This window comes from Anas platyrhynchos, chromosome 21, assembly GCF_047663525.1.
Source record: "Anas platyrhynchos isolate ZD024472 breed Pekin duck chromosome 21, IASCAAS_PekinDuck_T2T, whole genome shotgun sequence".
Classification (NCBI taxonomy): Eukaryota; Metazoa; Chordata; class Aves; order Anseriformes; family Anatidae; genus Anas; species Anas platyrhynchos.
The window spans coordinates 17,538,095-17,565,659 of record NC_092607.1 but is presented as its reverse complement, the minus strand read 5'-3'; the positions used below and the strand labels follow the sequence as shown (position 1 = coordinate 17,565,659).

General features: G+C 64.6%; 5 protein-coding genes across 12 annotated transcripts; 2 read left to right on the top strand and 3 right to left on the bottom strand.

Annotated features, from left to right (window-relative positions):
- Positions 1-3,195, bottom strand: REM1 (RRAD and GEM like GTPase 1). 2 transcript variants are annotated; one of them, XM_072026365.1, is made up of 4 exons: positions 2,595-3,195; positions 2,301-2,381; positions 934-1,143; positions 1-796 (listed from the first exon to the last, which is right to left on the bottom strand). In XM_072026365.1, the coding sequence occupies exons 1-4, from the start codon at positions 2,908-2,910 to the stop codon at positions 519-521; spliced, it is 885 nt and encodes a 294-aa protein (XP_071882466.1). In that variant the 5' UTR covers positions 2,911-3,195; the 3' UTR covers positions 1-518. The 2 variants fall into 2 exon arrangements, with proteins under 2 accessions (XP_071882466.1, XP_005017447.2); XM_005017390.6 differs by having other exon boundaries at positions 934-1,138; positions 2,299-2,381; positions 2,595-3,189.
- A 453-nt stretch (positions 3,196-3,648) lies between these two features.
- Positions 3,649-11,714, bottom strand: C21H20orf96 (chromosome 21 C20orf96 homolog). Of its 5 annotated transcripts, XR_011804418.1 has the most exons (12): positions 10,653-10,853; positions 10,255-10,366; positions 9,817-9,956; positions 9,060-9,218; positions 8,492-8,591; positions 7,916-8,073; positions 7,681-7,782; positions 6,898-6,981; positions 6,492-6,610; positions 5,922-5,959; positions 4,560-5,804; positions 3,649-4,149 (listed from the first exon to the last, which is right to left on the bottom strand). XR_011804418.1 is itself a non-coding variant. In XM_038166198.2 (10 exons), exons 1-10 carry the CDS (start codon positions 10,692-10,694, stop codon positions 4,089-4,091), a joined length of 1,077 nt encoding a protein of 358 aa, XP_038022126.2. In that variant the 5' UTR covers positions 10,695-10,849; the 3' UTR covers positions 3,649-4,088. The 5 variants fall into 5 exon arrangements, 2 of the variants coding, with proteins under 2 accessions (XP_038022126.2, XP_071882465.1); XR_011804419.1 differs by lacking the exon at positions 10,653-10,853 and adding an exon at positions 11,575-11,714 and having other exon boundaries at positions 4,560-5,959; XR_011804417.1 differs by having other exon boundaries at positions 4,560-5,959; positions 10,653-10,855.
- Positions 11,715-11,806: 92 nt separating this feature from the next.
- Positions 11,807-16,397, top strand: SOX12 (SRY-box transcription factor 12). Of its 2 annotated transcripts, none has more exons than XM_038166200.2 (2): positions 11,807-13,430; positions 14,238-16,397. In XM_038166200.2, the coding sequence occupies exon 1, from the start codon at positions 12,472-12,474 to the stop codon at positions 13,411-13,413; it is 942 nt and encodes a 313-aa protein (XP_038022128.1). In that variant the 5' UTR covers positions 11,807-12,471; the 3' UTR covers positions 13,414-13,430; positions 14,238-16,397. The 2 variants fall into 2 exon arrangements, with proteins under 2 accessions (XP_038022128.1, XP_038022129.1); XM_038166201.2 differs by lacking the exon at positions 14,238-16,397 and having other exon boundaries at positions 11,807-12,813; positions 12,955-13,513.
- On the top strand, positions 14,740-18,935 carry NRSN2 (neurensin 2). Its single transcript, XM_027442888.3, has 3 exons — positions 14,740-14,815; positions 18,221-18,450; positions 18,570-18,935. Exons 1-3 carry the CDS (start codon positions 14,740-14,742, stop codon positions 18,933-18,935), a joined length of 672 nt encoding a protein of 223 aa, XP_027298689.3.
- An 897-nt stretch (positions 18,936-19,832) lies between these two features.
- On the bottom strand, positions 19,833-27,395 carry TBC1D20 (TBC1 domain family member 20). Of its 2 annotated transcripts, none has more exons than XM_038166197.2 (8): positions 27,219-27,395; positions 26,235-26,420; positions 25,387-25,467; positions 24,148-24,334; positions 23,270-23,371; positions 22,373-22,514; positions 21,920-22,104; positions 19,833-21,716 (listed from the first exon to the last, which is right to left on the bottom strand). In XM_038166197.2, the coding sequence occupies exons 1-8, from the start codon at positions 27,259-27,261 to the stop codon at positions 21,461-21,463; spliced, it is 1,182 nt and encodes a 393-aa protein (XP_038022125.1). In that variant the 5' UTR covers positions 27,262-27,395; the 3' UTR covers positions 19,833-21,460. The 2 variants fall into 2 exon arrangements, with proteins under 2 accessions (XP_038022125.1, XP_071882483.1); XM_072026382.1 differs by having other exon boundaries at positions 21,316-21,716; positions 25,387-25,470.
- Positions 27,396-27,565: the final 170 nt, after the last annotated feature.

Below are 27,565 nucleotides of genomic sequence, written 5' to 3'. Positions count from 1 at the left end.
TCCCCGACGGTGTTTATTCAGTGGATGCAGGGGTTTCCCCATCGCACCAGGACAAAGACAGCAGAAAAATCCTGGGTCGGAAGAACGCCAGCGCTAGGGGAGACGCAGCGCAAAACCCAGGCGCAGAGGGGCCGGGGGTGCTGCTGCCGTGCCCTCCTACCCCCTCCTGCCCCATAAAGGACGAGTGCCACGACCTGCTGAGCTGCTGGAAACCTCCAGCACGGCTCCAGCCCTGCAGGGACACAGCCTGGCCCCCCAGAGCACGGGGCAGCCGGGCTCCCACCCCCAAAGTGCCCGTCCCACACGTGCAGCTCGGGGGACCCAGCCCCACGCAGCCCCTCTCCTGGAGGGGTAGCGGCCGGATCCAGAGCACCCCGCGTGTCCACCAGCACCGGTTAAAACAGCTCCGTGTCCTCAGCATCGCTCCGGCCCCTGCGGTCTCTCCGTGCACCCACGGAGCTGCTGGCACAGGGGAGTCCCCAACCTCCGAGTCCGGTGGGACGGGTCCGCGGCGGCTCTCAGAGCACGGACAGGTCGTGGCAGGATTTGGAGCGGACTTTGAGGGCCACCTTGCTGCTGTTCCTGGCCACCAGCCTGTCGAGGAAGCGCCGGGCCCTCTTGGTGAGGCTCTCCTTGCGCTTGTGGACGGACGCGGGGTGCGCGCCGGCCTCCTTGCCCTCGAGGCGCAGGCGCAGCTGCCGCACCACCCCCTCGAAGAGCTCGGCCACGTTGTGCTGCAGGGCGGCCGACGTCTCGATGAACTTGCAGTCGAACATCATGGCACACGCACGGGCTTCTGCAAGGGGAGGGCAGGGAGGGGGCACGGCCCCGCTGGCACCCCCAGCTCCGGGGGCGCAGCAGAAGCCGTGGCACAGGGGGACACGGGGAGGGGACACGGGGACGGAGACGGGACACGGTTTTGGAGGCTCTTACCTTCAACAGAGACCTCGCGGCAGCGCACCAGGTCGGATTTGTTCCCCACCAGGATGATGGGGATGTCCTCGGCCTGCCGCATGCTGCGCAGCTGGATGCGCAGCTCCGCCGCGCTCTCGAAGCTGCCGTGGTCGGTGATGGAGTAGACGATGACGTACGCGTTCCCCACCTGCAGGCAGTGGCTGCGGTGCCAGCTCTCCTCGCCCTGCCACCACACGAGGAAGGGGATGTCACCGCGCTGCGGGGGCTAGCAGCATCCCAAATTGCTCTGGGGGGGGCAGCAAGGCACCCCGGCACAGATGGGCCCTGCCAGTGCACCCCAAAAGCCCCCGTATCATGGGCAGCAGACGTGTGGCCACGTTGCTAAATCAGTTTAAAAGCTCCTGGCTTTTGGGGTCGCTCACAGTTCCTCCTCTATCAGCAAGAAATTGGGGCCGTGGGCTCAGCCTGGCTCAGGGGGCTGAGGCTGCCCCTCCTGGAGCTGCTTTTGGCCACGCAACACCAGTGCCATGGGTACAGCGCTGTGAGCCCTGGCTGGGCAAGCTGGGATTGAGCAACAGGGGAAATAAAGAGGCTGATCTCAGGGCGTTGTGGGGCTGGGCACCTCCGGGCAGCACGGAAAACACAGCCCCAGCCCATGGGGGTGCTGTGCCTGCGTGCAGCCCGGGTGCTGGCTCCCTCCCTGCTCCCAGGGACCGATCCTGACTCTCGTGGAAACCCACAGCCTCGGGGAGCAGGGCACGGGGGCGCTGGGCTTGCTGGCAGGGAGCAGCACGAACGAACGCCCCGTGCCAGGCTCGCGGGGCCGTGGCTCTGCCAGCTGAGCACGTGCCCTGGCTGGCAGCGCTGCCTCACGTGGATTTGCCCGGCTGGCTCCTTCAGCCCCGCTTCCAAGCCGTTTCCGTGCATTTTGCTGGCACCGCGCTCCCCCCCCACAGCCCCGTCCTCCCCCCATGAGGGACCCGCACGGCTCCTGCGCCCCAGTGGCTCGCCACGGGAGACCCAGAGAGGGGTGAGGATGTGCCGGGCACCCTCCCTGGCAGGCAGAGGCAGTTTGAGGCTGTCGCTTTGGCCACAGGGCTGACCTCAGGATGAGGGGTGCCCCCATCGGGGGTCCCTCGACCCCAGAAATTTGCTTTTATGGCTGCTGATTGGGAACCCTTGGCCCCTTCCTGCCCATTGGGCTTGTCCTGCTCTGAGAGCTCCGGATGCATCCAGGAGAGCCCCAGGGAGACGTTTGCAGAGCGCAGAGACCCCAAAGCAGCAGCTGTACGCACACAGCATCCCCCCCCCCCCCCCCAAACCCCCCAGCAGCGGGGATTTGCACAGTTCCCAGCCCGAGGAAGCGACCCCAGCCCCGCGTACCCTGCGCTCGGGCTCCCAGGCGTCGATCACCAGCAGCGTGGTCTCCTCGCCATCCACGGACAGCGTGCGCTCGTAGGCCACCTCTGCAAGACACCGGGAGAGCCGGGTCGGTGCAGAAATTCCCCGGGGCAACCGAGACCCAGCGCTGGCCCCCCCCGACCCCACCGGGCTCCTCCGGGCCTCGCACGGGGCTCCCTCCGAGCACGGGGTGCAGCCGCCTCCCCTCCACCTCCTCCCGGCCCCGTGGCGAGCGACCCCACAACTGAGGGTCCCCGTCAGGCCCGTGGGGCACCCACCTCCGTGCTGCTCCAGCAGATCCCGCTCCTGGACGCCGGCGAAGGCGTTGGCCAGGCTGGTTTTGCCCACGCCGGGGTCCCCCAGCAGCACCACGCGGTACTGGGGCTCCCAGCACCCCGACGAGCCCGAGGATTCGGAGGACCAACTGCCCCGGGGTGCCGCAGCCCTGCCACCCGGCTCCGAGGACGAGTGGCCGAGCTGGGGGTGCCCGGGCTCGCTCCGTGCCGTGGCAGCCGGTGCCCCGGGCCGCGGCAGAGGGGTGCTGGCCCTCCTCCGCAGCGGGCTCTTGCTCCCGCGCTGCGTGTTCAGGGTCATCGGCGGCACCGGGGGCAGCGGGGTCGGGAACCCCGAGGGGTCCCCGCTTCCCTGCGGTCCCCGGCAGCCCCTCTGCTCCGCCGGAGCTCCCCGACCCTGCAGCCCCGAGGCCACGGGAACGGCCTCGCCGGTCCCGGTCTCCTGTCCCAACTTTTGTCCCAAAAGTTCGGTCCCAACTTTTCCCAAACCAGGCTGACCTCCGCCGAGCTCCCGGGCACCGCCGCCCGGCCCCGGAGCGGCGAGGCTTTAAAGACCGGGAGGTGGAGCCCCCGCCGCAGCCGGTCCCTCCCCTGCCCGACCCCCCCCTCCCCGTCCACCGCCCGCACCCCCGGGGCTCTGCCCGGTCCCCGAGGCCCCCGCGGGGCTCCCGGTGCCGGGGCTGGGCGAGGTGCCCCCGGCCACGACCCCTCGGGCTCCGGGGAGAAGCGGGGGGGGAAAGCGGCACCGGGGCTGCCCGGGAGCCCCGTCCCGTCCCGTCCCGTCCCCGTTGCGCGGGGGCTCCGCCACGCTCCGGTCCCACCCGGGGCAGGGCCCCCCCCAGGTCCCCGAGCCCCCCGCCCGGTCCCCTCCCGGCTCCATCTCGCGGCTGCCCGGGGCAGCGCACGGCCCCCGCCGCTTCGCCAAGTAAGGAGCGAGCCGAGCCCGGTCCTGCCCCGGTGCCTGCCCCCGGAGCGGGGCTGCGAAGGCTCCGCTGCCCCTGTTTGGCAGCCGGTAACGGACAGCAGGACCGGAGGCGTGTTTCGAACGGGGCAGCACGGGGGCTGTTTTTATTTGAACCTGAGTTTGGCCCTGGCACCCACACAGGCTCCGGGATGGCTCCGTGCTGGGTCCCCAGCCCTGCACCGGGACGTGCCCACCCCGGGGCACCCCAGGACACCCCTCCCGGTCACGGCACCGCGATGGAGAGGCCCCTTTGGTGCTGCCCCCATGGCACTGGGGGGCAGCGATGGTGCTGGGGGGTGAGGAGGGCCGGGGAGGGTCCCTGGGCAGCCGTCACCGCAGGGTTTGCACCTTCCAAACGGCTGCAGCGCGATGGTCACAGGCACGAGGTCGGGAATGATGCAGCTCCTTTCCTGCTCCTTGTAGTCAGGAGTCCTCACTGAGTGGTGCTGGGATGAAGAAGTGCTGCTGGGGAAGGTTTTGTCAGCTCAGCACCGCTCCTGAGGGGCCTGCGGGTGTCAGGGGAGCGTTGCCTCCTCCGTGGGGATGCTGAGGATCACCTCGGTGTCTGGTGTGCACCTGAGCGGAGAGAGGAGAGAGGTGAGGCACAAAGAAAGAGCAGGAATCAGCAGCCGTGCTCCGACCGGCGCACAGGAGCCTGGTGCGAGGAGGGGAAGAAGCTCCTGTGAGAACCATGGTGACTCCTCTGATGCTCTGTGCAGCCCACCCGGAGCTCAGAGGCTCCCTGCGTGCCCTACAACGGCCCCACTGTTAAAGGGCTGGAGGTGGCTGGCACGATGCCTCGTGTCCCTGGGGCACAGGACTGGTGTCAGTGGTGAGAGGGACCAGGGACTTGTTTGGGGACACAGCAGGACACAGCTGGGGGAGCAGTGAACAAAAGCAGGAGGTGAGGGTTGTGGTGCTCAGCCCCTGCTCAGCACAACGCAGAGCGCAGCTCCGCTTCCCAGCCGACGGCAGCCAGATCTCACCCTTGGGACTCGGAGAAGGAACGGAATTAGCTGCCCCTCGTTGTCAGTCCTGAACGACAAACAGAAGCTGAGAAAGCCCATCAGGCAGCCAGGCACATCTGCTTTCTCGCACAGAAAGGACAAACACAGCAAGCTGGGCTCGCTCAGAGGTGCGCTCGGCAGCCTGCGTCAGCCCAGGACAAACTGTGCGTCCAATGCAGGGCTCGGAGGTGAAATCCACCCGGGGGGGCTTAAAAAAGGAGTTTTAAAGAGGGAGAACACAAACGCAGACACACGTGGGTGTGCGGGGGCCTCGCAGCTCCTCCGTGCTTCGCAGGTGCAGCGCACGGGGAGCCCGAGGAGGGCCAGCAACAATTCCACGCTCCTGCGTGCCCTCCTACTTCCAAGCCGAGCACAGGCGATGCCTGGTCCTGCTTTCAGGAAGCCAAAGCAGCGTCTGGAAGCAGAGGGTTAACTGGAAAAACGAACGGCTGCTGAAGCCGTGTGAAAAGTTGCAGGGAGGTCAGTGGGAATCGGCGGGGAGATGGCGGCGAGGGCTCTGGCACAGCCTCCTGCCTGTCAGGGCGGGTAAGCACCAAATGCCTGACTTGTGATGTTACAGAAACTTTCCACTTGGGCCTTCCTGCTATTTTTAACTCTTCTCCCAGCCGCCCTCAGTAACCCCAGCCCCACCAGCTGTCGAGGCTAATTAATTCCCCTTTTTATCATTCTTTTATCGGAAAAAAAAAAATAAAATTAAGTCTCGCTAATCCATCACGCAGCCGCTCGCCTCCCCCACGGGCTCCTGACACGTTGCAGGCTTTCCTCCTGCTCCGCATCACGCCTCTGCAGCTCCGCAGCCCTACCTGGCTGGCCGTTAACAATTCCAGCCCCTTCTGCTGTTTGCACCACCATCAGTTTGCTGGGTGAGCATCTGTGGCCCGTCTATAACTTGTATACAGGCAGCTGCAGCAAAAAAGGTGCACATGTGCCCAGTTCTGCACAAAACTGTGGGTTTCGGGCTACACCGCACTCAAGATTTAAGCATATTTGGTCAATTTTATGTAGGTTTGTTCCCCTGGTCAGCACAGGAAGAGGAGGCACCTGACAGCTCCAAAGCATTTGAGTTCTGGGCAGGAGCCCTCTGCCAGGGGCCTGCTGCTCGGTGGGGCGGGCTCCCCGCCGGGGGTATGGTGGAAAATAACTCGTCACAGCGGGCTGCTGGTATGCCTCAGCCTACGGACTTGGCCAGTGTGTCCCCTGTCCCTGGAGAGGAGAGCCCAGCGTCCCCGTGAGCGAGCTGGCAGGGCCTTCTCCCCCTCGATGCGCGCTGAGGATTCTCCTCGCACTGCACAACGATGGGAAGTGGGAGCGGGGACTCACCGCAACCTCTGCTCCGGGGGTCGTTAGCTCCCGATGAGCTTGGGCAGGGAAAGAGTGGGAGAAAGAGAAAGTTTTGCCTTTTTGCTGCCAACCCGTTCCTCTGAGATGGTTTTTTTTTTTACATATTAGGGGACTGGCTGCCCGCCTTTGTTCTCCTTTGTGCTGTTTCACACCAGCAGCAAAGCAGCTTGAGATGGGTAGGACCTGCCCGGACAAGGATGCTCCACAGGAGCCTGGCCACCTCCCCTCAGTTTGGCTTCCCAGCCAGAGAGGGAAAAGAACAATAAAGGAAGACTCATCGTAGTCACAAGGGCCTTGAAAAGCTCTGCCTCTTCCTGCAGCTGGTAATTACCCCCATTTACAGGACGGACAAAAGGAAACCCAAAAGAGAGCTGTGAGGTGACCGGGTTTGCCAGCAAGCTGCGAGTTTCTGTCCCAGGACGTGTAGGTTTGTCGGTGAGATCTGCAGCAGTGCTTGGGCTGAGGTTATTTGTGCTCAGCACCACAGAATTCTGCGGGTCAAGGCCATAGGGAAAGCTCTGTGCACGCCCACTGAGCAGCCTCACTTACTTGGGTCTGCGGAGGAAAACATCAGCAAAGATCACCTCTCTCGGGTCTCTCGCACGCTGGCGGAGTGTCTGGATGCTGCTTTGCAGCTCGCTGATCTCCTCTTCCAGGTCCTTAATAATCTGAACGAATTACATCTCTAAGCATTCTTCATTTTGCAACAGAAGCAGTGGTTAAATTTTTTGCAACCAGCAGAGCTTGAAACCATCCCTCATGCAAGAAAACCCCTAACAGGGCACGCTGAGGGCGAGCAGTCCAGCGGGCGTTTCAGGAAGCCTTACAGCTCACTGGCTCCAGTGGAAGCAGAAAGCCCCACACACCACCAAGAGGCACAAAATCCTCTCTGAGGGCGAGGGCTGAGGGTGGCTGGCTCTGCCTCTCCGTGGTGGTTCTCCCCCCACCCCCTCACCTCTCTTTGCCTTCTTATCTCGCGTCGCAGCACGTGGTTGTTTATCACCAGCTGCTTCAGGCCATCCTGGTGCAGCAACACCTCCTGTGCAGGGGAAGAGAAGAAACCCACGGTAACTGCCAGCGTGAGACCCTGCCACTGCCAGATGCCAACTCTGGTTGTGTCTGGATGCATCACTCCTCGAGGAAATAACTCCTGCTTGGGTAAAGTTTGGGTTCCAGCTCATCCCATTGGGCTGATGATAGAACAAGGCTGAGGAACTCAATAAATCCAGTCCAGTTTCCCTGGAAAAACTTATGAATATAGCTTGGGTTACTTATAGCACCTGTGCTTACGGATTCACCTGTAAAATCTGCAGATTGAGAGCAGCCCCTGCTCTGCCGTGCTGCACACAGGTTAATTTCCTCATGAATTTACAGAAATCCGTGCGCTGCCTCAGCAGCGTCACAGCTGAGCAGCTAAGTCCCCACCTAAATAATGTAGGAAAGCAGGGAGCCTAACGGCAGGGTGAACGCTGGGTCACAGCGCGCTCACCTCCGCGCAGCAAGCTCTCAGGAGTGAGCCTGAGAACATTTTGTCACATCAGACCAGGGCAGCAACTCGGAGGGACTCCTCGTGTGCCCTTCCAGCGTGTCAGGCAGGAGCAGCGGTGCTCGCTGATTCTTTGTGTGCTGACTGCACGCTGCTGCTGCCAGCGGGCAACGTCTGGAAGCCCCCGCCTTGTCCACGGCTCCCACAGACCGACTCCCCCTGCCGAGACGGCGGAGTAGTTCCACCACCTACCTCCACGACTTGCTGCAGCAGCTCCTCTTGTTCTTGCCGTGTTTTCTCTTCCAGTTCCTCCAGGACGGCCTTCCCCATTTCTTCTGTCTTGTCTATCTCATCCTGAGGGCGGCAGGAGGCAGCGCACAGGAACAGCAGGAGCGTTAAGCAGGACAAACACTGAGCTCCTGTTCCTTCCTCCCCTGCCCTCTCCAGTCCCCAGAGCAATGCTACAGAGGAGGAGAGGTCTCAGCACCTGCTGCTGCTTCTTCAGGTTCTGGATGTCGGAGAGAAGGAGGACAATCTGGAGAGCCTGTTTGGGATAATGCACGTCCGTGTAGGTCCGCAGGACGCTGAGCTCATCCTGGAGAACCTGTACGTTGGATGTGGCTTCATCCAACTGCTGCTGTAGCTCTGCGGGGAAGTCAAAGAAGGAAATGTCAACCTGAGGCTTCCAGAACTTCGCTAATTAACCGAGCCGATGAGCCTGTCCTGCGTTTGGCTGAGCACACCATGTGGGAAGGGATCTGGATTACAGATTACCACGTGAGCAGTGGGAACGGCCACCCCACATCAAGCCACCTTGACCAGGACCTGCCCAGAATGGTGCAAAGAGCTGCCGAGGAGGAGACTTCCCAGCCTCTTAAGCTGATGGGCGTCATGGGGTTCTGCCCCTCCTGACAGGAGGATTATCCCCATGCAGGAAAGGGGATTAATTTTCAGAAATGGAATAGTTTGGCATTTGTAACATCGGCACAATGCCTTTGACCACTGGAAAGCAAAGGGAAGGTGGTTATATAGGCCATACGTCACTGTCATGAGAGCCACTCGCCTCCCAGATTCTTTTCCATTGTTTTTTCCATTTCCTGCAGCTCTGCCCTCGCTGTGTCCAGTCTCTTCTGACTGGCGGTCTGCGCCGTTGCCTTGACCATCTGCACAGAGACAAATCCAGTCACTGCTAAGTCTACAGAGCTCTGAAACATCCCCCTGCAGCATCCCTAATGTTCCTCTCGTGCTACTGCTTGTGTTAGCTGCACAAATGAGACCATTGCTGTGGCTGTGAGCTGCACGGAAGCTGCTCACGGGAATGCTTCCGTGCTTCCAGAAGCCACCTTCCCCATGGAGTGATGTATTTGGGCTGTTACAGGGGTGGCTGCTGATGCCTGGGACAGTAGCCAGCCACGAAACTCTGGTGGCTTTAAAACACAGGCACAAAACAAGAGCACCTGACGGGGTCTTTGGGCGTCACAGAGCTCCCCCCAGCACCGGCGCTGCTCCAGTGACGCTCGTTGCAGTGGACGCGACCACGCAGCGCCTGGCCATTCCCCTGAACTGACAGGAACAGTGGGAAGTTTTGTGTTCTGCCAGTCTGGGCCTGTAAATTAACCCTACAACCTCACCTGAAACTGTTCGTACTGCTGCAGCAGGTCTCTGGCTCGCTTGGCAGTGCTGGCATCGGTGTGCTGGATGTCCTTCATCAGCCGGCAGTTGGCCTCTTCCAGGCGGGCGCTGCGCTGCTTCAGCTCCTCTATGGCATTTATCTTCTGCTGGGTCAGATCCTACAGGAATTGTGGATTAAAGGGTGCAGATTCCATCGGTCCCACCCGCCTCAAGTTTTCTCACCATCATCTGCCATTCCCAGGACGTTCCTGTCCCATGGTAACACCAGCAAGGCCCCGACTGTCCCAACACCACGCATCCAACCCTCAATCTCATTGCCAAGGCACTGACCTCCCCCCCACAGCACAGTGCTGCTCCCACACTCCTCACCACCAGCTGATCACCTATAACCACCTTTTCCCTACTAAAAAACTGTGCTCACACCCCCCACCTCAACCTTCTCTTTGCCAGAATAAGAAAATTTGACGCTGAGAGTCTTTTCGAATGGGTCACATTTCCTAAATCTCCTCCCTCCTCCTGCCACAGTCTGGGCTCTCTCTTGGTTTCTCTTCAGTTTTCTTAATGGGCAACATCAAGGTTACACTTCGCCAGCACCGAGCAGAGCAGCATAATTACCTCTCGTTTATTAATAAATAAACATGTGCCATTTTGCAAGAGTGACTCAGACTGCCAGGATTTCCTCCATAAAGGCAACCTGGGTAACCGCATGGATTTGCTCCCTCCGTCCCAGCACCTGCTATTTGTTGTTGCATGTACCGTGGTGATTTTGATCTCTTCCAACGCCTCAGCTATTTCAGCCTCCTTGAGCGCTGACTTCTCGGTAAAACTTCTGTATTTCTCTTGGGACACCGGTTTCTTTGAAGGCAGGGGTGTTTTTTTACTCGACATAAATGTAACTGGTGAAACAAAAAATAAAAAAAAAAGCCCTGTACTTATTTCACAGCCCGGTTTCAACGCTTTCCATCCACCCTCTCCTGTCGTGTGTAGCTGAGGGAAACGTGAAGAACTGAGGGACTGAATTCAAACCTTCTGCAGCCCCAGGAGCGGAACCTACAGAACCTCAGAGCGTTCCCTGGCCTTTTCTAGCTCTCCCTCTTTAATCTCAGCCACCTTTTTTTGTGGCTTCCAGCCCCAAGCACCATGTTCACGCTGCACCATGGGGGGAGGCAGCGCACCGGGGCAATCTCTCCCAACCTGGCTTCTTCTTCTCCCCTCTCCTCTTGTCCTCGCTGGGGATCGGTGGCAGGTTCAGCTTGCGGGCCGCAGCTCCCTTCTGTGCTTCGGCCTCCTGCCGCTTGCTGCGCCCCTGAATGTGGTGTAAAGGAGGAGATGGGGGGGGGGTCAGGGGCACTTTGTGGGCTGAGACCCCTCCGGCCTCACCCTCACCGCCCCATCCCCGGTTCCTGCCGGGCTCGGAGCTTTCCGTTAACGCCTCCCCAACACCTCTGAGGGCTCATTTGGGAGACGCTGAGGTAACGGCTGCAGTGCCACAGCCCCAGCACCGTGCAGGGACCCGCACGGCTCCCCTCAGCTCCCCCCGGTGCCCTCAGTGCCACAGCCCCGGTACCGGGCAGCGGGCACCGGGCACGTACCGCTCCCCTCAGCCCCCCCGGGACCAGGCCTCTTGGCTCCATCCCCGCTTCCACACGGGACACTCGTGCCCCCAGCACCGAGACCGGGCCCTGCGGCTCCGCCTGACCCCGCGGGGCTCCCCCCAGCCCCCCTCAGGGTCGTTCCCGGTGCCCGGTGCCCGCTGCTCGCCCCCGGGCCAGGCCTCAGGGTTCGGGGCCGGGCCTAGGCCGCGCTCGGGCGCTGTCGCCATGGCAACAGCGGGCGGCGCCGCAGCCAATGGGATCGCGCCCTGCGCCGGGCCCGCGCCGAGGCGGCAGCCAATGGGAGCGGCCCCTCGGCCGGGCAGCCCGCGGTCGCCAAGGCAACAGGGCCGCGGCGCGATCCCATTGGTTGGCGCGGCCCCGCCTCGCCCCGCCCCCGGAACCGGGACCGGAACCGGGACCGGGACCGGCCCGGGGGAGGGGGGGGGGAACCGGGCCGGGCCCCACCGCGCCTGGCCGGGCCCTACGAGGCCGGGGCCCGCTGGGCCTGGTTGTGAGGGGCCTTCCCCGTGCCCCCCCTGCGGCCCGGTCCCGGTCCCGGTCCCAGTCCCGTCCCCTCCGCCGCCCCCCGGTGCCCCCACCGGAGGGACGCGGCCCCCGGGCCCGAGCCAGCCCCGTTGCCCTCAGCCCGTTCTGGGCCCGTTCACCCCCTGCCGCCCCCTCCCGCCGCCGGTGGGGCGGCTCCGGGCCCCCGGGGGGGTGGGAGGGGGGGTTCCCGGTGTCCCGGTGTATGTGGGGGGGGGTCCCGAGGGGTGTGGGGGGGTCCCGGGGGTCCCCGGTGGGGGCTGCAGGTGGTGCCGGTAGGGCACGGAGAGGGAGCGGGGACCTGGGTGGGGGGGAGCAGGGGTAACGGGGATCCCGGTGGGGGTACCGGGGGGAACCGGGGGGTACCGGGGGGTACCGGGGATCCCGGGTGTGGCTCCCGAGGGGCACTGGGGGCACCGGGACGCCTGTGTGGAGGCACCAGCAGTCACCGGGCAGATCCGGGGCCGTCAGCCCTGCCCAGCCCCGAGCACCGGCAGGTGTCCGGGGGGGGCACCGGGCCGTGCCCCGGGGCCGTTCTCGCCAGCAACCCCTCGCCGGTGGGCGCCCATTGGCGGCTGCCACCGTTTCCCCCCCGCCCCGCGGCCAATGGCCCGGGTACGGGGGGGTTGGGGGGGCGTTGCCCGCCATTGACAGCCCCTCGCGGCCGTGTTTACCGGGGGCGGGGCGGCGGCGGCGGCGGCGGCTATAAGAGAGGCACCGGGGGGCGCGGGGCGGGCGGTTCCCGGGGCTGCCCGCACCGCCCCCGCGCACCCCCGGCCCCTCCGCCGCCACCGCAGCATCACCGGAGCACCGGAGGAACCCAACGGAGCAGCAGCCCCGGTCGGCGGGGCCGGTGCGGAGCCTCCCGGAGCATCCCCGGTCCTGTCCGGGGCATCCCGGTTCCGAACCGGAGCATCCCCGGTCAGCAGTGCCGAGCAACCGGGAGCATCCCCGGTGCGATCCGGAGCATCCCGGAGCATCCCGGCCCCGGTGCGGCTCCTCCCGGAGCCCCCCCCTCCCCATCCCCGCGGCTCCCCGAGCTCCCACCGGCTCCCGGTTCCTCCCCGCCGTGCGCCCCCGGGCCCCTCCGCGGCCCCCTGCGCCCCGCCCCACCGCCGCCGCCGCCGCCTCCCGTTCGGCACAATGGGGGCGTAGCGGCCGGCGGGGGGGCGGCGGCGGCGGCGGCGGTGGGCGAGGAAGCAGCGGCGGAGGCGGTGTCGGTGGTGTCGGAGGAGCAGCACCGGGGACCCCGGTGGCGGTGTCGGCGGGCAGCATGGTGCAGCGAACCCCCCGGAACCGGGGCGCGGAGGGGCGTCGGGAGCCGTGCCCCCCGGTACCGGGTGGGACGTCGGAACCGGGTTGGTGCAAGACCCCCAGCGGGCACATCAAGCGGCCCATGAACGCCTTCATGGTGTGGTCCCAGCACGAACGCCGCAAGATCATGGACCAGTGGCCCGACATGCACAACGCCGAAATCTCCAAGCGCTTGGGGCGCCGCTGGCAGCTCCTGCACGACTCCGAGAAGATCCCTTTTGTCCGCGAGGCCGAGCGCCTGCGCCTCAAGCACATGGCCGATTACCCCGACTACAAGTACCGGCCGCGGAAAAAGGGCAAGGTGGGTGCCACCAACGCCACCAACGCCGCCACCGCCACCGCTCGTCCGCGCCTCCCGGTCAAGATCAAGCCCTCGGTGCTCGGTCGTGTCCCCACTGGCCGGAGGCAGCACGCCAAAACCCCCGCCGGTCCCCAAACGCAGGAGCCCGACGGCGAGGTGGCCACCGAGGACTCTCCCGGCACGGCCGCGGTGCCCACCGGTGAGCGCAGCCCCACGGAGCCCCCCGCGCCCCCCAGCCCCGCCGCTGTCACCGATGTCACCGTCACCACCGGTGCTGAACCGGGGACGTCTCCGGAGAGCGGGATGCCCTCGCCCATGCCGGCCAGCTCGCCGCCCTCCTCCTTCAGCTCCTCCGACGAGGAGCTGGAGGAAGAGCTGCCGGGGGGCGTCGTGGCCGGCCGGGCCCCCCCCCCTGCCACCACCACCAGCACGGCGTGCGGTACCGTGGACTGGTGCGGCTTCGACAAGGACCTGGACCTGTTCCCGCGGGGAAGCTCCTCGCACTTCGAGTTCCCGGACTATTGCACGCCCGAGGTGACGGAGATGATCGCGGGGGACTGGCTCATGTCCAGCATCTCGGACTTGGTTTTTACCTACTGAGTCCCCGCGCTCTGCAGGTAAATCTCTCTTTTTTTTTTTTTTTACCCACAATCAGGTCATATATAAAAAAAAATAACAGGAAGAAAAAAAAAAACAAAAACACAAAACCAGCTGTTTACATGCAGGAATCAGGTATTTTGCCTTGAAGCCGCTGGAAGGCAGAGCTCCCTGCTCCCCCCCATCCCCCCGGCACACACCCACTCCTCTTCCTCCCTCTCCTCCTCCTCCTCCTCCTCCTCCTCCTCCTCCTCCGCCCGCCGTGGTGCAGGGCTGCAGCCCCGCTGCTCCTCGCCCCGCGACCCCTCGCCCCGGGCCCTGTGGCTCTCCGCCGTGTCCCCCTGCCCGTGACAGGCGAGGGTCCGACGGGGGTTTCATTGTCACCGAGCTGCTCCCGGTGCTCCCGTCTCCCTCTCGGGCAGCGGGAGCACCCACGCCAGCCTTGGTCCCACCCATCCCTCGACCCCCGCCGTGCACCCCCCGGGGAACAGCCCGTTTTGATTTCTTATTTTGCTTTTTTGGCTGCATTTAAAGCACGTCTTCAATTTTCTCCTCCTCGTAGCAGCCCTTGGGGAGGGCTCCCGGCGGCCACGCCGCGCCCGGTGCTTTCTGGGCTGGCAGAGCCCACTCAGAGCAGGGCCCTCCTTGGGGTTCCCCGTTCATGGGGGTTCCCCAATTTTGGGTTTTGGGGGTCCCGCGGGGCCGGCGCTCTCCCTGCGATTTGGCCGCGGCGCGCGGGCTCCCCGCCGCTGAGTTTGGGGAAGGGCGAAGTTGCACGCACGTGATCCGCACGTGGAGCGGGGAGGCTGAGTTTCTCCTCTCTCCAGACATCCGTGCAGAGGCGCCCGTGCCGCGGGGGGGAAGAACCCGTGCCCGGAGCCACCCCGCGCCCCTGGTGCCAGCGACGAGCCCAGGCCGGGGCCAAGCCGTACCCGGGGCAGCCCCAGTTGGGATTTAGCACCCGTGGGGGCACCTTTGGGCACAGGGAGCGAGCCTGCGGCTCCAAGCAGAGCCTGATCCCACCGTGCCCGGCCACCGTGTGCCGTGCCAGCAGGGAGCACGCAGCCAGGGCTGTGGGAAGAGCTTCTGCGGGAGATCTGCCTTAAACCAGCACCCGAAACGGGGCCGCCGGCAGCGGTGAGGTTGGGTTTGTGGGGTGCGGGCAGCTCCGGCGCGGCGACGCTCCGCGATGGATGCGCCTTGGGGTCCGGCCGTGCCGCCAAGCGTGGGCTTCACCGCAGAGCACCGCCGCCGCCGCCGAGCTTCCCAGCAGGGCAGGTCCTGCCGCAGAGGCTCCCCCAGCCGGGTTTTTTTTCTTTGCTGTTCCTAATGGCTCCTTTCCGCAGCGATCCGCCTCCTGCCGCTGCCTGCGAGCACGTGGCCGCGGTGCCGGCGGGCGGCAAGGGTGGGCAGGGGGCTGCATAGGGCAAGGGGGGGCTGTGCTCAGGGAGGGCTGAGATGTTTGGGGTGGTGGCGGTGGGGACTCCGGGTGCTCAAACCCACAGGGACGGGGGCTGGCAGCACCCGGAGGAGCCGCATGGGGCTTTGAGCCCTGTCCCACAGCGGCACGGCAGGGACCAAGGCGTGAAGCAGCCTCTCGGGTCCCCAAATCCCAAGGGGGGCTCTGGGGCGTTTGGGAGCCCCCCTGGCCCTACTGGGGCAGCCGGGTTCCCTCCCCACTTTGGGGCTCCTTCCCCCTTTTGGGGCTCCCTCTCCCTTTTGGGGCTCCCTCCCCACTTAGGGGCTCCCCCATCCTCCAGCTTTGTGCAGCTCAGCCCCCCGGCGTCCCCCTCCATGGGGAGCGATGGGGGGCTGCTCACAGACCCCCCCCCCACATCCCCATCACGGGTGGGCACGGGCACGGCCCCACAGCATGGGAGGAGCCGCAGGGAGCGCCGCGGCCCCGTTCCCTGCTCAAGGGCGCCCGGTGTCCTCCAGCCCCGGTGCCGGGTGGCTACGGGGGGTGTGTGTGGGGGGGCTCTGCTCCAGCCACCCCCCCCGTGAGCCCCCCCGGCCGTCAGCATTCTCGATGTGTAGGTGTGTAGAGGTAGCCGTGCGTGTGTGTGTGTCTGGCGTCGCGTTACCCACGGTGTTTAGGTGCCCCCCAGGCGGGCGGGCACCGCGCCCCAGCCGCGTGTTCCCCGTGTAGAGCGCGTCCCTGTCCCCCCCCCCACCCCCCAAATTCCCCACCAGCCCCGGGTATCCTCATCCAGGCCGTTCCCAGCAAAGCCAAATATTGGGGGGGGGGGCAGCGGCGCCCCCAGCCCGCTCCTACCCCCCCAAAATGAGTTTGGGGTTCGTGGGCACCTGCGGCTCCGCTCAAGGGCTTCCCGGCGCACCGCTCTCGCCCAGCACCTCGCTGCCTTCTCAGGGTGCTCGTGCCCTGCCCGGAGCCCCAAAATTCCCCTCCCGTGGCGGAGCTGAAGCCCCCCCAGTACCGGCAGGGCTCGGTGAGGGGCTGGCATCCCGCGTCTGCTCACCCCAAGGATTGGGGGGGCCACATCCCCGGGGCGCTGCCGGGCGTTTCCTCAGGAGCAGGCTTTGGCTCCGTGCCGCGAGCCGGAGCCCGGCCTCAAGCACAACACCATTTGCTTCTTCTTCGTCCCCCCCTTCCTCTGCCTCGTGGGGTGCATCCGGGGGGGCGAGCGGCGCGTCGTGGCCGTGGGTGGTGGGGTTTTTATTTCTGTGCCGTGTGGTTGTAGTGCTTGTAGAGCCCCCGCGTCCGTCCCGCCGAGCTCCCCCCCCCACCAGCTGCCCGGTGCTGGGCTGGCGCGCGCGTGTGCGAGCGAGTGTGCCTGCGCCATCCCTCATCACTATAATAATAATAAATAATAATAAATTAATAATAATAATAATAAAAAATAAAAAAAACCAAACCTCTCTCAGGAAAGAAGCCGCCCGGGCGGCGGCCGAGCGGGCCGGAGCCGCGGCGAGCGCTCGGGGTTCCCGTTGGTGCTGTGTTCGTGAGGGGTCCTGTACCTGGCGTTTTTTTGGGGGGGTGGTGGGGGGGGCACCGGCCTGGACTAGCAGGGCACGGCCCGAAGCCACGGCCGGTGTTGGGGAAGCTCGGCTAATGGTTCTCCTGGTGTTGTGACTATGGAATAAAAGTGTGGTGGTCTGCTCCGCGCGCCTCCGCCTCCTGCTGCGCCGCCTCGCGCCTCCCTGCCCGCTCCCAGTGGTTCCCCCAGTGCCCTGTGGGGCCCCCCCATGGCCCCCTGCCCACCCAGGGCACCCCAGAATGACCCCGAGCTCCCCCAGCGCCCCCTCTGCTCCCACCCTGAGCCACGGGAGCCCACCCTGCAGGAGCTTCGCCCTGCCCGGACGCAGGACCCCCGTGGGGTCCCCACTCATCCAGGTGATCTGGCCCCAAAAGGGGTCCTTTTGGGGGGGGCACACGATGCTCGCGTCACTCCCCCCCCAGCAGTTGCCATGGCAACAAGGGATTGCCCGGAGCATCCCTGGGTACCGCCTGCCCTCCCCTCCCCTCCCCTCCCTGCCCATCCCCTCCCCACCCAGGGCTGGTACCTGGGGGGGGGTCCCATTCTGCTGTGCCCCCCACCCCATGGTGCAGCACCCGCTGTGGGGCTGCGCCAACACCGGGGGGGCCTGGCAGTGATCCCCATGGCACCAGGGCTCTGGCAGAGCATCCCCTTCCCCTCCTTCTCCCCCCCCCAGCCCACGGGTCCGGGTTTCTTTGTGGGGTCCGGGACCACCCTGGGGGGCAGCGGGGTGCCCGTGGGCCCAGCCTGGCCTCGCCGAGCGGCCACGTGCCCCCGCTGCCAGCCCTGCTCTGACTCACACGGTGGTGGCAGCTCCAGCAGGGACCTGCTGTCCCTGCTCCCCCCTCCCTGACACCCCAAAATCCCCCCCCCGGGAGCCGTGCGGTGCCCAGCGCTGCCTCAAAGCCCTTGGGGACAGCAGGGCGAGCGCTGGTGTGATGGCACCGGGACGGGGAAGGATGCGCTGAAGCCCCCCCCCCAGAGGTAAGAGGGGAGCAGGGGGGGGTGTGAGCAGGGGGGAGGCTGTTTGGGGGTGCATGGGGGGGGTGCAGGATGAGGGTATCCCCCCCAAAACCAGGCAGCACCCCCTGCGTGCACGAAGGACCCCGCTGCTGCACGGGGACGGTGGCCCCGGGATGTCCCCAGCGGTGGGGGCAGCCCCCCCCCGGCCCTCTCCATCCAGCTCAGGGCTTTGTTCAGCTCGCAGCCGGCACCGAAAGGGTCCCAGCGTCGCCCCCCCGCCCCCCCCCCTCCCCGCACACGCTGCGGGGCCGCGGTGACGGTGACGAAGGGCTGAGCAGGCAGTTCCCATGGCAATGCCCCACTGGGGTGGCGGGAGGGACGGGGTGGCCGTGCCCCATCACGAGGCGGTCACCCCAAAGGGGCTGCCGTGCCTTTTGGGGGGCACGGTGGTGGCCGTGACCCCCCTGTGTCCCCCCCCCCAACCCCACCACCGCCCCTCCTTCCCCATCACCGGCGATTGGGTGGCTCCGGTGGCCTGATGCAGGGCCTGATCCTGCGGGCATGGGGCTGGAGCCACCCCAGGATGGGGCAGGGGGCTGTCATCACCCCCCCACCTCCCCCCCCCCAAACTCCATCCCTTAGGGAAACCCCATGGGATAAGCCCCAAGATGCCCCCGGTACCCCCTGGGACGTGGCCTCGCCGTCCTGAGCACGTGGGCAGCTTTTGGGGTCCCCTCTTGGTGCTCCCCAAAACGAGCCAGGCGCACGCAGCCATCACCAATCCCCCATCCTTTGGGGGGTGGGCGCAGGACCTGGCTCAGCCCCGCGGGTGCCGTGACTGCGGGGAGGGCTCTGGCTGTGGGGTTGCCCCCCCTTTGCCCCTTTTGTGCCCCCCCCAGGCCCGATGCCCGCCTGCAGCTGTGGCGGTGGCCCCGGCGTGGCGCAGGGGCAGTGGTATGGGGTGCGCTCCTACCTCCACCTCTTCTACAAGGACTTCACCAGGGCCAGCCCGGATGGGGTTGGGGCTGAACCCTCACCTGCCCGCCCCCCCAGCACCCGGCCCTCTGTTATATGGAAGGTAAGACCCCCCCCTTATCCCCCCTAAATCCTTTTTCCCACCCTGTCCTGCTTGGGGGCGCATCCCACCCCGGCACCCCGCGCCCCGTTGGGTGTCCCAGCCCCATCCCCTGTCCCCAGGTGAGCCTCTCCACGGGGACCCTGCTCCTGCTGGTGGGGGCGGCCGCCCTGGGCATGGGCTGGTTGGTGCCCCCCAAACTGGAGGGCATCGGGGAGGAGGATTTCGTGGTGCTGGACCCGCGGGCAGCGCGCTACAACCAGGTGCTGGGCGCGTGCCGGCTGCTGGGCCTGGCGCTGTGCACGGCGGCCGCGGTGCTGAGCGCCGTGGGGCTCCTCTGCTGCGTGCTGAGCCCTGCCGGGGGGGTCCCGCCGAGCCCCCAGGATGAGGAGCAGCAGCTCTCCCCCATACTTTGCCACAGCAGCCCCACGGCCGTGCCGTTCGGTGCCTCCTGCGTCCAGAGCGTCCAGCCCCGGAGGGAGGCATGAAGCTGGGGGGGGGCAGTGGGGGACACCCGGTTGCACCCCATGGGGTGACCCCCCCTCCCCACCGTGTCCCGGCTGCTGGAGGGCTCAGTAAAGATGCTGAGAAATCTCCTGGCTCAGGTGCTGCGGCTGCGTCAAACCCTGGAGCAGGGGAGGGAGCGGGGAGGATGCTTGGGCCAGGGCATTGTGGGTGGGGTGGGATGGGATGGGATGGGATGGGGTGGGAGCAGCCCCCCAGCACAGAGCAGATCCCAGCTGGCCCCAGCCCCATCAGATCCCATCCCGGATCCCAGTCAGGCCCTGGGGGCTCGCTGTGCCCTGCGCCACCCCCTGCCCACGAGGGTCGGACCCCCTGAACCCCAGCCTTTTGCTGCTCAGCCCCCGAGGGGCATTTTTCCTCCTCTCAAAGCCCAGCAAGCTCATCTCCTCCTCCACCAGGTTGTCTCCCCTTCCCTGACCTCGCAGGCCCCCCAAATTCATTCCCCCAGCCCCAACAATCCCAGGGGGAAGGGGCTGGGGGGCAGCCAGCGCCGTGGGGCCTCTGCCAGTGCCTTGGTGCCTTCCTCCCCCAGGACTGCGAGCGCTGCTCAGAAAATTGCTCCTGGAGAGGAAGTCGGAGCAAGATAAAAATAACCCCGGCCTCGCTGGTAAACACGGCCCCGGGGGCACCGTGCCCGGGCAGCACCGGGATCTCCTCCTGCCCCGGGTTATTTCCAGCCCGGTGGCACCGCTGGCGTGGGGACAGCGGGGACGGAGAGCAGGCGGCACGAGCAGGACCTGGCGTCCCCCCAGCCCCGGCAGCAGCACAAAAACCTCTCCTTTGGCTCTGCTGCTCCCGCTCCTCTTCCCACGCGCTGCGGGGGTCGGCGCTGCCCCTGCCCAAGGAGAGGGAAAAAAGGGTTTAGTTAAGTGTTTATTTTACAGTTTTGAGGGTTTGTACAAATCCGCATTTACACAGGTCTGTATAAGTCTGTACAGAGTTAAGTGAAGCACCCCAGGAGACCACCTCCCGCCCCCAAACAACGCAGGAACTAAAGTGCAGGGTGGGCAGCGCGCGGGGCTGCGGGAGCTGCCCCTCAGCCGGGGGCAGTGGGGGCCTGAAATGCCCCGGGTGGGGGGCAGGACCCCCGGCAGCACCCCCGGCTCATGGCACGGCCACCACCAACTCTCCCGTACCACCAATTTCTAAAGTGCTAAGTCACAGCCTGCCCCCCTCACCGCTGCTGCCCGGCGGGATCGCACCCCGCTGCCTTCACCCCCGGGATCCCAAAGCCCCCAGGAGCAGCGGGGACACCCCCAGGGGTGAGGGAATGGCTCCTGCTGCCCCCCCCTGCACCGGGTGAGCCCCCGGAGCAACCCCATGCACAATTCACACAATTCGGCTGGGGACAGGAGGGGGCTGAGCCTCACGGGGCTGTTTTCCTCCATAACCAGGGATCTGCAACTCCTCCACGCTGGTTTTTGAGGCTTGCAGCCCCCCCGGGCACGGCACAGGCGGTTTTGGGCACGAGGCAGCAGGGGGGGGAAGCGGCAGGGGGCAGGTAAGGGCACTTGCGGGAGGGTTTAGCAGCTTGGGGGAGAGGTAGAGGCAGGTAGTGTCTGTTGGCTTTGTTTTAGGGGGCAGGGAGATATTTAGGGGAACGCTGCCGAGCTTCCCCAGCAGGCAGGGAGCAGCCAGGCTGGCAGGGGACAGGCAGGGCTTGGGGGATGCAGGGTTCGGGGTGGTCTTTCGGGGAAATCCCTCACATTATCCTGGGGGGTGATGCTGGTCTGGGCAGTTTGTGGGGGAAGAATTGTGACAGGCTCCTACACCGCTGACTCCTGTCTTGTGCAAACTGGTTGGAAAGGTGGAAAAAGGCTTTTTCCACCTCAGAACCCGCTCCCAGAGCTGTGAGAGGCTGCAGGGAGTGCTAGAGGATGAGGGACTCTCATCTCACCTGGTGCAGGACCCCGCTCCCTGCAGCGGTCCCACGGACGTGCCCCCGTCCCCTGCCCCCTGCCCTACAAACTGACCAGACCACAAGGATGAGGGAGCAAACGGAGTCCCCGGAGCGTTGGGTGTGGGAGACGGCCTCAGGGCAGGGTGCTGGGACACGACTGCCTCTACTCAGAGGTGCCTGAAGGGAAGAGAAAGGTCAGAGCACTGGAGGATGTGAGAGAAGGCAGCAGCCCCAGCAGCGGGAGGCGACGTGGAGCCAGGGGGCTCCTCGGGAGTGTGAGAGCCCCTCGCCCCTGCACACACACACACACACACACACACAACATCACCCCGCTGGGGTGCCCTCCTCCAGCAGAGGCCGTGGGATCGCTTGGGCAGAGCCCTCGTGGTCACCTGCACGGGGTTGAGGGGACGAGGCGAGCGTGGGTGCGGGCAGAAATCCTCCCAGGCTGCTCACCACCAGTCCCCTGCCAAGGCCAAGAACAGAAACCCTCAGGGAGGTCGCTTCCAGACACGTCCTTTCTGCCACCATCATCCCAAATCGGCGCGGGGCGCGCAGACCGGGGGAGGAAAAGCACGGCCTCGGGCTTCAGGGGAAAATCTGCAGCTCGAATTTGGGCGCCCACTCCAGAGCGCTCTTCACCACGGCCAGGGCGGCTGCTCCCAGCGCGACCGTCAGCCCCATCACCGCCAGCTTGACAAAGCGGTTGGTCCTGGGCTTGGTCAGGATGGATTTTGTCCTCTCCTCCCCTCGGAGCCGCTCCCTGAAGCGCTGTCTCAACACAGTGTCCGGTCTCTGCTGCACTGACGCCAGCTCAAAGTCCTTAAAAGTGGAAGCCGCGGTTCTGCAAGAGAAGGTGAGGGTCGAGGAGTGACCCAGGGGGATGTGGAGCACCCCAGGGGGACGAGGAGCACCCCAGGGGGACGAGGAGTGACCCAGGGGGATGAGGAGTGACCCAGGGGGACGAGGAGCACCCCTTGCACCAAGGGAGGACCCGGCCGGGGGACCAGGCAGGACACAGATGCTCCCCGTGCTCCCTGCACTCACCGTTCAGCCTGCTGCTGCTCTGCCTCCCTGGCAAGCTCGGATGGAGGAAACTGGACAAAAAGGTCCCCGGCTCTGCTGATCAGAGTCTCGTAAGGAAGGTCCTGTGGGATCTGGGACAGGAGGTGGTGCACAGAGGCCATGTCGCACTCGCAGTCCAGGACTTCTTGCTCCCGGTACAGCACGATCTGCGGGGAGGACCGAGAGCCCTGAGCACGGCCAGGGAAGCAGGGATGACTCCTTGTCACCCGCCAGAACACATTTCAGAGCCAGAAGAAGAAAGAATTTCACTCCTTTTTGGAAAACCTGCCCTTTTTTGAGGGGATACGCTGCCCCAAAGCACTGCCCCGCTGGGACAGGGCACAGCAGGGTGATGGTTTCACCCTCGGCAGCCCCCACCCAGCACCCCGCCGTGGTTTGGTTAACCCAACCCCCGTCCCTCCAGCCAGCACCTACCACGGCAGCAAAATAAATGGGCATCAGGGGGTGGCAGGCCAGGAAGAAGTCGTATAATCGCACCACGTGCCTGAAATCGGACAGAACGTGCCCAAACCAGGTGATCAGCCAGCTGAGAGCAAAGATGGTTCCCACTTCGGCACTGTGGGGAGGGAGAAGCTGTTAGGGTGGCCCCGAGGGAGTGCCAAAATCATCCCTGGAGGTCCCTGCCCGGTGCCTCCGCTCCCAGGAGACAGCCCCGGCTGTCAGAGGAGCATCTGGAGCTCAGCACACATCCACCGACCTCTGACACCCACCCAAATCAAGGCGCTTCCACTGCTCGGCTCACCTCCAGCCCAAAACGGCCCCCCCAGGGCAGGGTGCGCCCAGGGTGAAGGGCCAAACTGCCAGTTTTTGGGAGCACCCCGATGTGAGGGTTATCTGGCACCCTGGCCTGGTGACACCTGACATCCAGAAGCGTGGCCAACTTGTCAGATTCTTTTCCACCCTAAAACTTAACCCATTTCTGGGAATTTGCAATCCGACTTGGTCATTCTGGCCATGAAATGGAACAGAGGCTTGCCCAGAAAAGGACTCCTGGCTGAATTTTCCAACTTACCTCCCTGCTTCTGCTTTATTCTGCCTATATGGCAAAATCTACAACCCCCAGCTACTCCATAGGGACCGCTGGGGGGAAGATGCTGCCACTGAAAACCCCCCAGTACAGGCAGGATACGTTTGGGTCTGCTTGGAAGCACAGCTCCGCGTGGCTTTGGCCTGTTCCACCAGCTCTGGGCCAACTTATTCTGAAGCTACGGTGGTGCTGGGGCTTGCTGGTGCAGTACTGGGGGTTACTGGTGCAGTACTGGGGGTTACTGGGGTTTACTGGCCCCGGGAGCAGTAACCTGGTGTGCGTACCTCTGCATGAAGTCGTGCACCTCGGGGTTCACCTGGTCTATGATGGGCATCAGGTAATTCAAGATGTGCTTGGTGTTGTCCATCGTTGGGTCCATGAAATCCCTGGGGAAAAAAAAAAAAGATTTAAAAAGAATTCCGTCAAGCCATGGGGTCAGCGAGCTCTCCTTGGGGGAGGAGGCCAGAAGGGAAATAAATGTACTTGTAATAATCAGCTCTGCTGGTAGGGTGGCCTCCACCCCTGGGACATTCTCTTGTTTTTGGGCTTGCCCCCTCCCCACTGACAGGGGCACAGAGATCTGGGATCCAAAGGTTTGGATCCAAAATCTGGGACCTAGATTTTCACTGTGGTGCCAGCTGACACTTCTTTCTCTGCGGTATGTGCGAGCCCTAAAGCCTTTCCAGCACCCGAAACCCAACTTTGAAGGGGGAAAATCCCTCTGAGGCACTCCCTGGCCGAGGGCTTGTTCCCATTTTGGTGCCCAGCCAGGAGAAGCACCTACCCCGGGGCTCAGGGCTGGGCAGACCACACGTTGAGCACAAAACTGCCCAGGGCTCTGAGTGGGAAGCTCTGCCCTGGGAGCCAGAGAGGCCCTGACAGGAGAGACAGCCCGGGCACTGTGAATAATGCATGTGCACCACTGCTTCGTCTGCAGGATGATCTAAATTAACCAACACCAATTATCCCTTCCCCACAGCACAGCTCCCTGCAGCTCCACGTGCTCTCACGCAGCAGCACCCCTCTGGGGATGGACACGATGGGTGCCAACCCCAGGCTGCAGCTCTGCCTCGCAGGCTCCTGCACCATGCTCTGGGGCAGCCCCCACAGCCCCCCGTGAGCCCCCAGGGGGCTCACAGCAGCTCCTCAGCCCCCCCAGTACCTGAGGTGGTGCGTTGAGAGCTTCTCCACCAGAGCCGTGGCCAGCCGGTCGCCGACCACCAGCAGGAAGGTGACCACGATGTCGTGGTAGCCCTGGTAGTAGTGCAGCTGGGGGTTGCGCTGGAGGACGTGGAGGATGATATCGATGAGCTCCTCCTGAAGCCCTTCCCTCTGGTCATCCGGCATCCCTGCGGGGACAGCAGCGGGGTGACAGGCTGGGGAGGACCCGCGGCACGTTTATCTGCCCGCCTGTCACGGAGGATGTGGTGCAACAGGGAGGGGGGGTGAAATAAGCACAAAGAGATCCAGGTTCCTAATCCTGCCCCCAAAACTCCGCCAGCCAGTCCTGGTAATCCTGGTTGCTGCAGGGCCCCTACCTGGGGAGGTGTCACCGTGGAAGACGGGGAGGTTTTCACAGATGTTTGTGCAGCGCTGCGAGGAGCGAGCTGCGCGGCGCAGCCAGCGCTGCTGAGGACATTTTAATCATTTTTAATTTCCCAGGGGCTCTAGGAAAAAATGAGACGGGACCCGTTTTCACAGAAAGCGTGCCAGCTGCCTCAGATTGCGAGGCCTCAATCAGCTCGGTTTTATATCGGTCTTCTGCTAACAACACGTGTTTAGGGACAGGATGTCACGGGAAAAACATTGTTCCTGCCATGCACAGCTGCAGCCGGGTTTTGGCAGCCCCTGTCAACAGATCAAATGCCCAGAGGCCAAGCAGAAAGTCCCAGCGGAGGTCCCCGCAGTGACAAAGTTCTCCTTTTCCCCTACTTCGCTGATGTTTCTAAAAATAGGCAGGAGGCTGCCATTCAAGGGCAGAAAAAAAGAAAAAAAAAACAGAAATAGCAGCAGACCCTTCAGGAGCCGGGCTCGAGCGCTCCGAGAATCGCAGTGAATCAACTGCTTGTGCAAAAACAAAGGCAGCAGAAGGGGGAAGCAGCTTCTGGCCAGAAATAACGACTGCTCTGCAGTCAGGGAGCTGCTGGATTACAGCTTTTATAAATAGCCCAGCAGGGCCCCCAGCAGAACTAAACAACTGCAGAGGCGTTCCGCTTCCGAAGGTTGGGGGCTCTCTTTGATCTGCTGCACGAGGCACGGAGGGAAACCCAACTCTGAGCCCGCTCTGAACCAAAATTTGCTCTGATCACCCAAACCACGGCTTCCTAGAAGCTCTAAAGCAGAATTTGCTCCGATCACCGCCCGCAGGCAGCCCCTCTGCCCCCCCGTGTGCCCCTCTCACCTGGGGGGAAGCGGCGCAGGGAGCGCCGCACGTCCAGCAGCACCTGCTGGTAATCCTTGTTGTCCTCTCGCAGCTCCTTTCCTGCTGGGAAGAAGAGGAAAATGGTTAACAGAGAGGGGAGAGGGAGCAGGGAGAAGCCTGCAGGAGCCAGGAGGACGAGGCCGTGCACATCCCCTTCTCCCCACGTCACGCCAGCCCTTGCTGCTGCACGAGAAGCACTCAGTGTGAGGAAACCAAACCATTATTTTGTGAAATAACACAGGTTAGGACACTTGGACACCGCTCCCAGAGCCCCTGGAAGCATTCTGGCTCCAGGTTCCCAGCAGCGAGGCACACCATGGGGAATGCTTTGCTAAAAGAAGAAATCCAGGGGAAAAAAAAAAAAAAAACAACTGGTAGCTGCGATGGCTACAACAGAAGGGAAAAGAATTTGCTGGCGTTCCAAGTTACCTCTGCTGGCATAAAAATGAAACAAAATGAAATTAAATTCTCTTCTGACCAAACGCCACGCAAGCTTGGTGCAAACTCTTTCAGCTACGCCTGGCAGAGACCCCTCGGGGTATCCCGGCCCGCCTCGGGGCTGGAAGGACAGAAATTAAGTCTGATACTTTCCACAAGAACCCCATCGAGAGCAAATTTGTCTCCAGCGCCGTCCCTGCAGATAACAAGGCCCCCGCAGGGTTGTTTTAGGAAGCTGAGCACCTCCTGCTCAGCCCTTTAGGTAGGACACGGAGCGTGTGAGGCTGCGGTGCTCGTTCTACAGCACAAATCCCCTTCCCACGTGGGTTCAGGGGGGGAAATACACGCGGGGGGGAGGTGAGGGAGAGCCTCTGAGCCCCGCTCCGTACCTGGCAGCGGGGGCAGCTCGTCCGTGTTGACGCTGAGCAGCTTCGGCCACACTTTGCAGCGGATCTCATCCGTCAGGAGCCCCCCCTCGCTGATGGCCATGCGCCTGAGGGCGGCCACGTCGATGGGGTCGCTGTTCAGGGCCTGGTAGATCTCCGCCACTTTCCTCTTCTTTTTGGCGTCAAAATCTGCGAGGAGAGAACGGGGAGGGGGTCAGCATGGGGGAAGGGACAGAGGGGGGGGACACACCAGGGGGGGAGGTGGGCACAGGGACACAGCGGGACGGGCCCTGGCTGCCCCCCAGACCCCGTACCGGGACCCAAAGGGACAAGGACCTCAATGGGGGGTGGGGGGATCGGGACGAGCCCTGGGGTTTTTTGGGGGGGGTCCCATCGGTGCCCGCTGCCACCCGGTGCTCTGCTGGGTGGCACCGGGGGCAGGGTCCAAGCCTGCCGTCCTGCCCCCAAAATGGCCATTTTTAGGCACTTTTTGGGTGAAAACCACCCAAAGCAGCTTGCTGCAGCCAACAGGTGCCGGTGCAGCCCCGGGGACACCCCCAGCCCCCGGTGCGCCCCCTCCCCCCCAGCAGAAGCCCCGGGAGCACGAATCAGCCCCGGTAGTGGGGGGGGGGGGGGTCCCGTTACCGGGCTGGGGGCAGCCCCGGGGGGGTCTCCCGGTAAAACGGCGGCCGGGCCCGGCCCTCAGCCCATTAACGGCGGTCGGTACGGGCCTCAAGGCCTCGGGGGGGGGCCTCGGGGGGGGGGGGGTCGGGCCTCAGGCCCCCTGTCCCGGGGCTCGGCGGGGGCCGGGCCCGGTCCCACCCCCGGTACCGGGCGCTGCCCACGGTACCGGGTTCCCCCCAGGCCCCCTCCCCCCCATCCCCTCCCTGTCAGCCCCGTGCCCCCCTCACACACACACCGCCCCCCCCCCACCCCCCCTCCGGTATTACCGGTACCGGAACCACCAAGGCCCAGCCCGGCCCCTACCGTGTCCGCCGCCCCCGTTCCGAGGCGGGCTCCTTCGGGCCATATCCCTGGGCTCATACCGGGCCGGGCCGGGCCCAGCACCGGGACCGGGACCGGGACCGGGACCAGGCCGGGGCCTCTCCCGGTGCTCCCGCCCCCCACCCCCGCCCCTCCGCCACCGGCGCGCGGCCTCGCGTCACGGGGCGGCACCGCGCATGCGCCGCCGCGTGGCGCCGCGCTCTGCGCATGCGCAGTGCCCACCCCGCGCAAGCCCCGCCCCCTCCCTTCTCCCTCCCCCCTCCCCCCTCCCCCCTCCAAACTCCCCTCATGAGGCGACCGCGCCCCCCCCCCCCCCCCACCCCTCACCT

Bases quoted from the DNA above. Each gene is read 5' to 3' on its own strand.
- REM1 (XM_072026365.1), bottom strand. From the start codon at position 2,910: ATGACCCTGAACACGCAGCGCGGGAGCAAGAGCCCGCTGCGGAGGAGG. The intron at 2,382-2,594 runs GTGGGTGCCCCA...GGTGTCTTGCAG, and splicing joins TCTGCTGGAGCAGCACGGAG to AGGTGGCCTACGAGCGCACG. The intron at 797-933 runs GTAAGAGCCTCC...CTCCCCTTGCAG, and splicing joins CCGCGAGGTCTCTGTTGAAG to AAGCCCGTGCGTGTGCCATG.
- C21H20orf96 (XM_072026364.1), bottom strand. From the start codon at position 10,694: ATGGAGCCAAGAGGCCTGGTCCCGGGGGGGCTGAGGGGAGCG. The intron at 7,783-7,915 runs GTGCTGAGACCT...TGCCGCCCTCAG, and splicing joins ACCTGAAGAAGCAGCAGCAG to GATGAGATAGACAAGACAGA. The intron at 6,982-7,680 runs GTAGGTGGTGGA...TCCCCTGCACAG, and splicing joins TGCTGCAGCAAGTCGTGGAG to GAGGTGTTGCTGCACCAGGA.
- SOX12 (XM_038166200.2), top strand. From the start codon at position 12,472: ATGGTGCAGCGAACCCCCCGGAACCGGGGCGCGGAGGGGCGTCGGGAG.
- NRSN2 (XM_027442888.3), top strand. From the start codon at position 14,740: ATGGCTCCTTTCCGCAGCGATCCGCCTCCTGCCGCTGCCTGCGAGCAC. The intron at 14,816-18,220 runs GTGGGCAGGGGG...GACTGCGGGGAG, and splicing joins GGTGCCGGCGGGCGGCAAGG to GGCTCTGGCTGTGGGGTTGC. The intron at 18,451-18,569 runs GTAAGACCCCCC...CCCTGTCCCCAG, and splicing joins GGCCCTCTGTTATATGGAAG to GTGAGCCTCTCCACGGGGAC.
- TBC1D20 (XM_072026382.1), bottom strand. From the start codon at position 27,261: ATGGCCCGAAGGAGCCCGCCTCGGAACGGGGGCGGCGGACACG. The intron at 22,515-23,269 runs GTACGCACACCA...CCCTCCCCACAG, and splicing joins GTGCACGACTTCATGCAGAG to TGCCGAAGTGGGAACCATCT. The intron at 22,105-22,372 runs GTAGGTGCTGGC...TCCTCCCCGCAG, and splicing joins CCATTTATTTTGCTGCCGTG to ATCGTGCTGTACCGGGAGCA.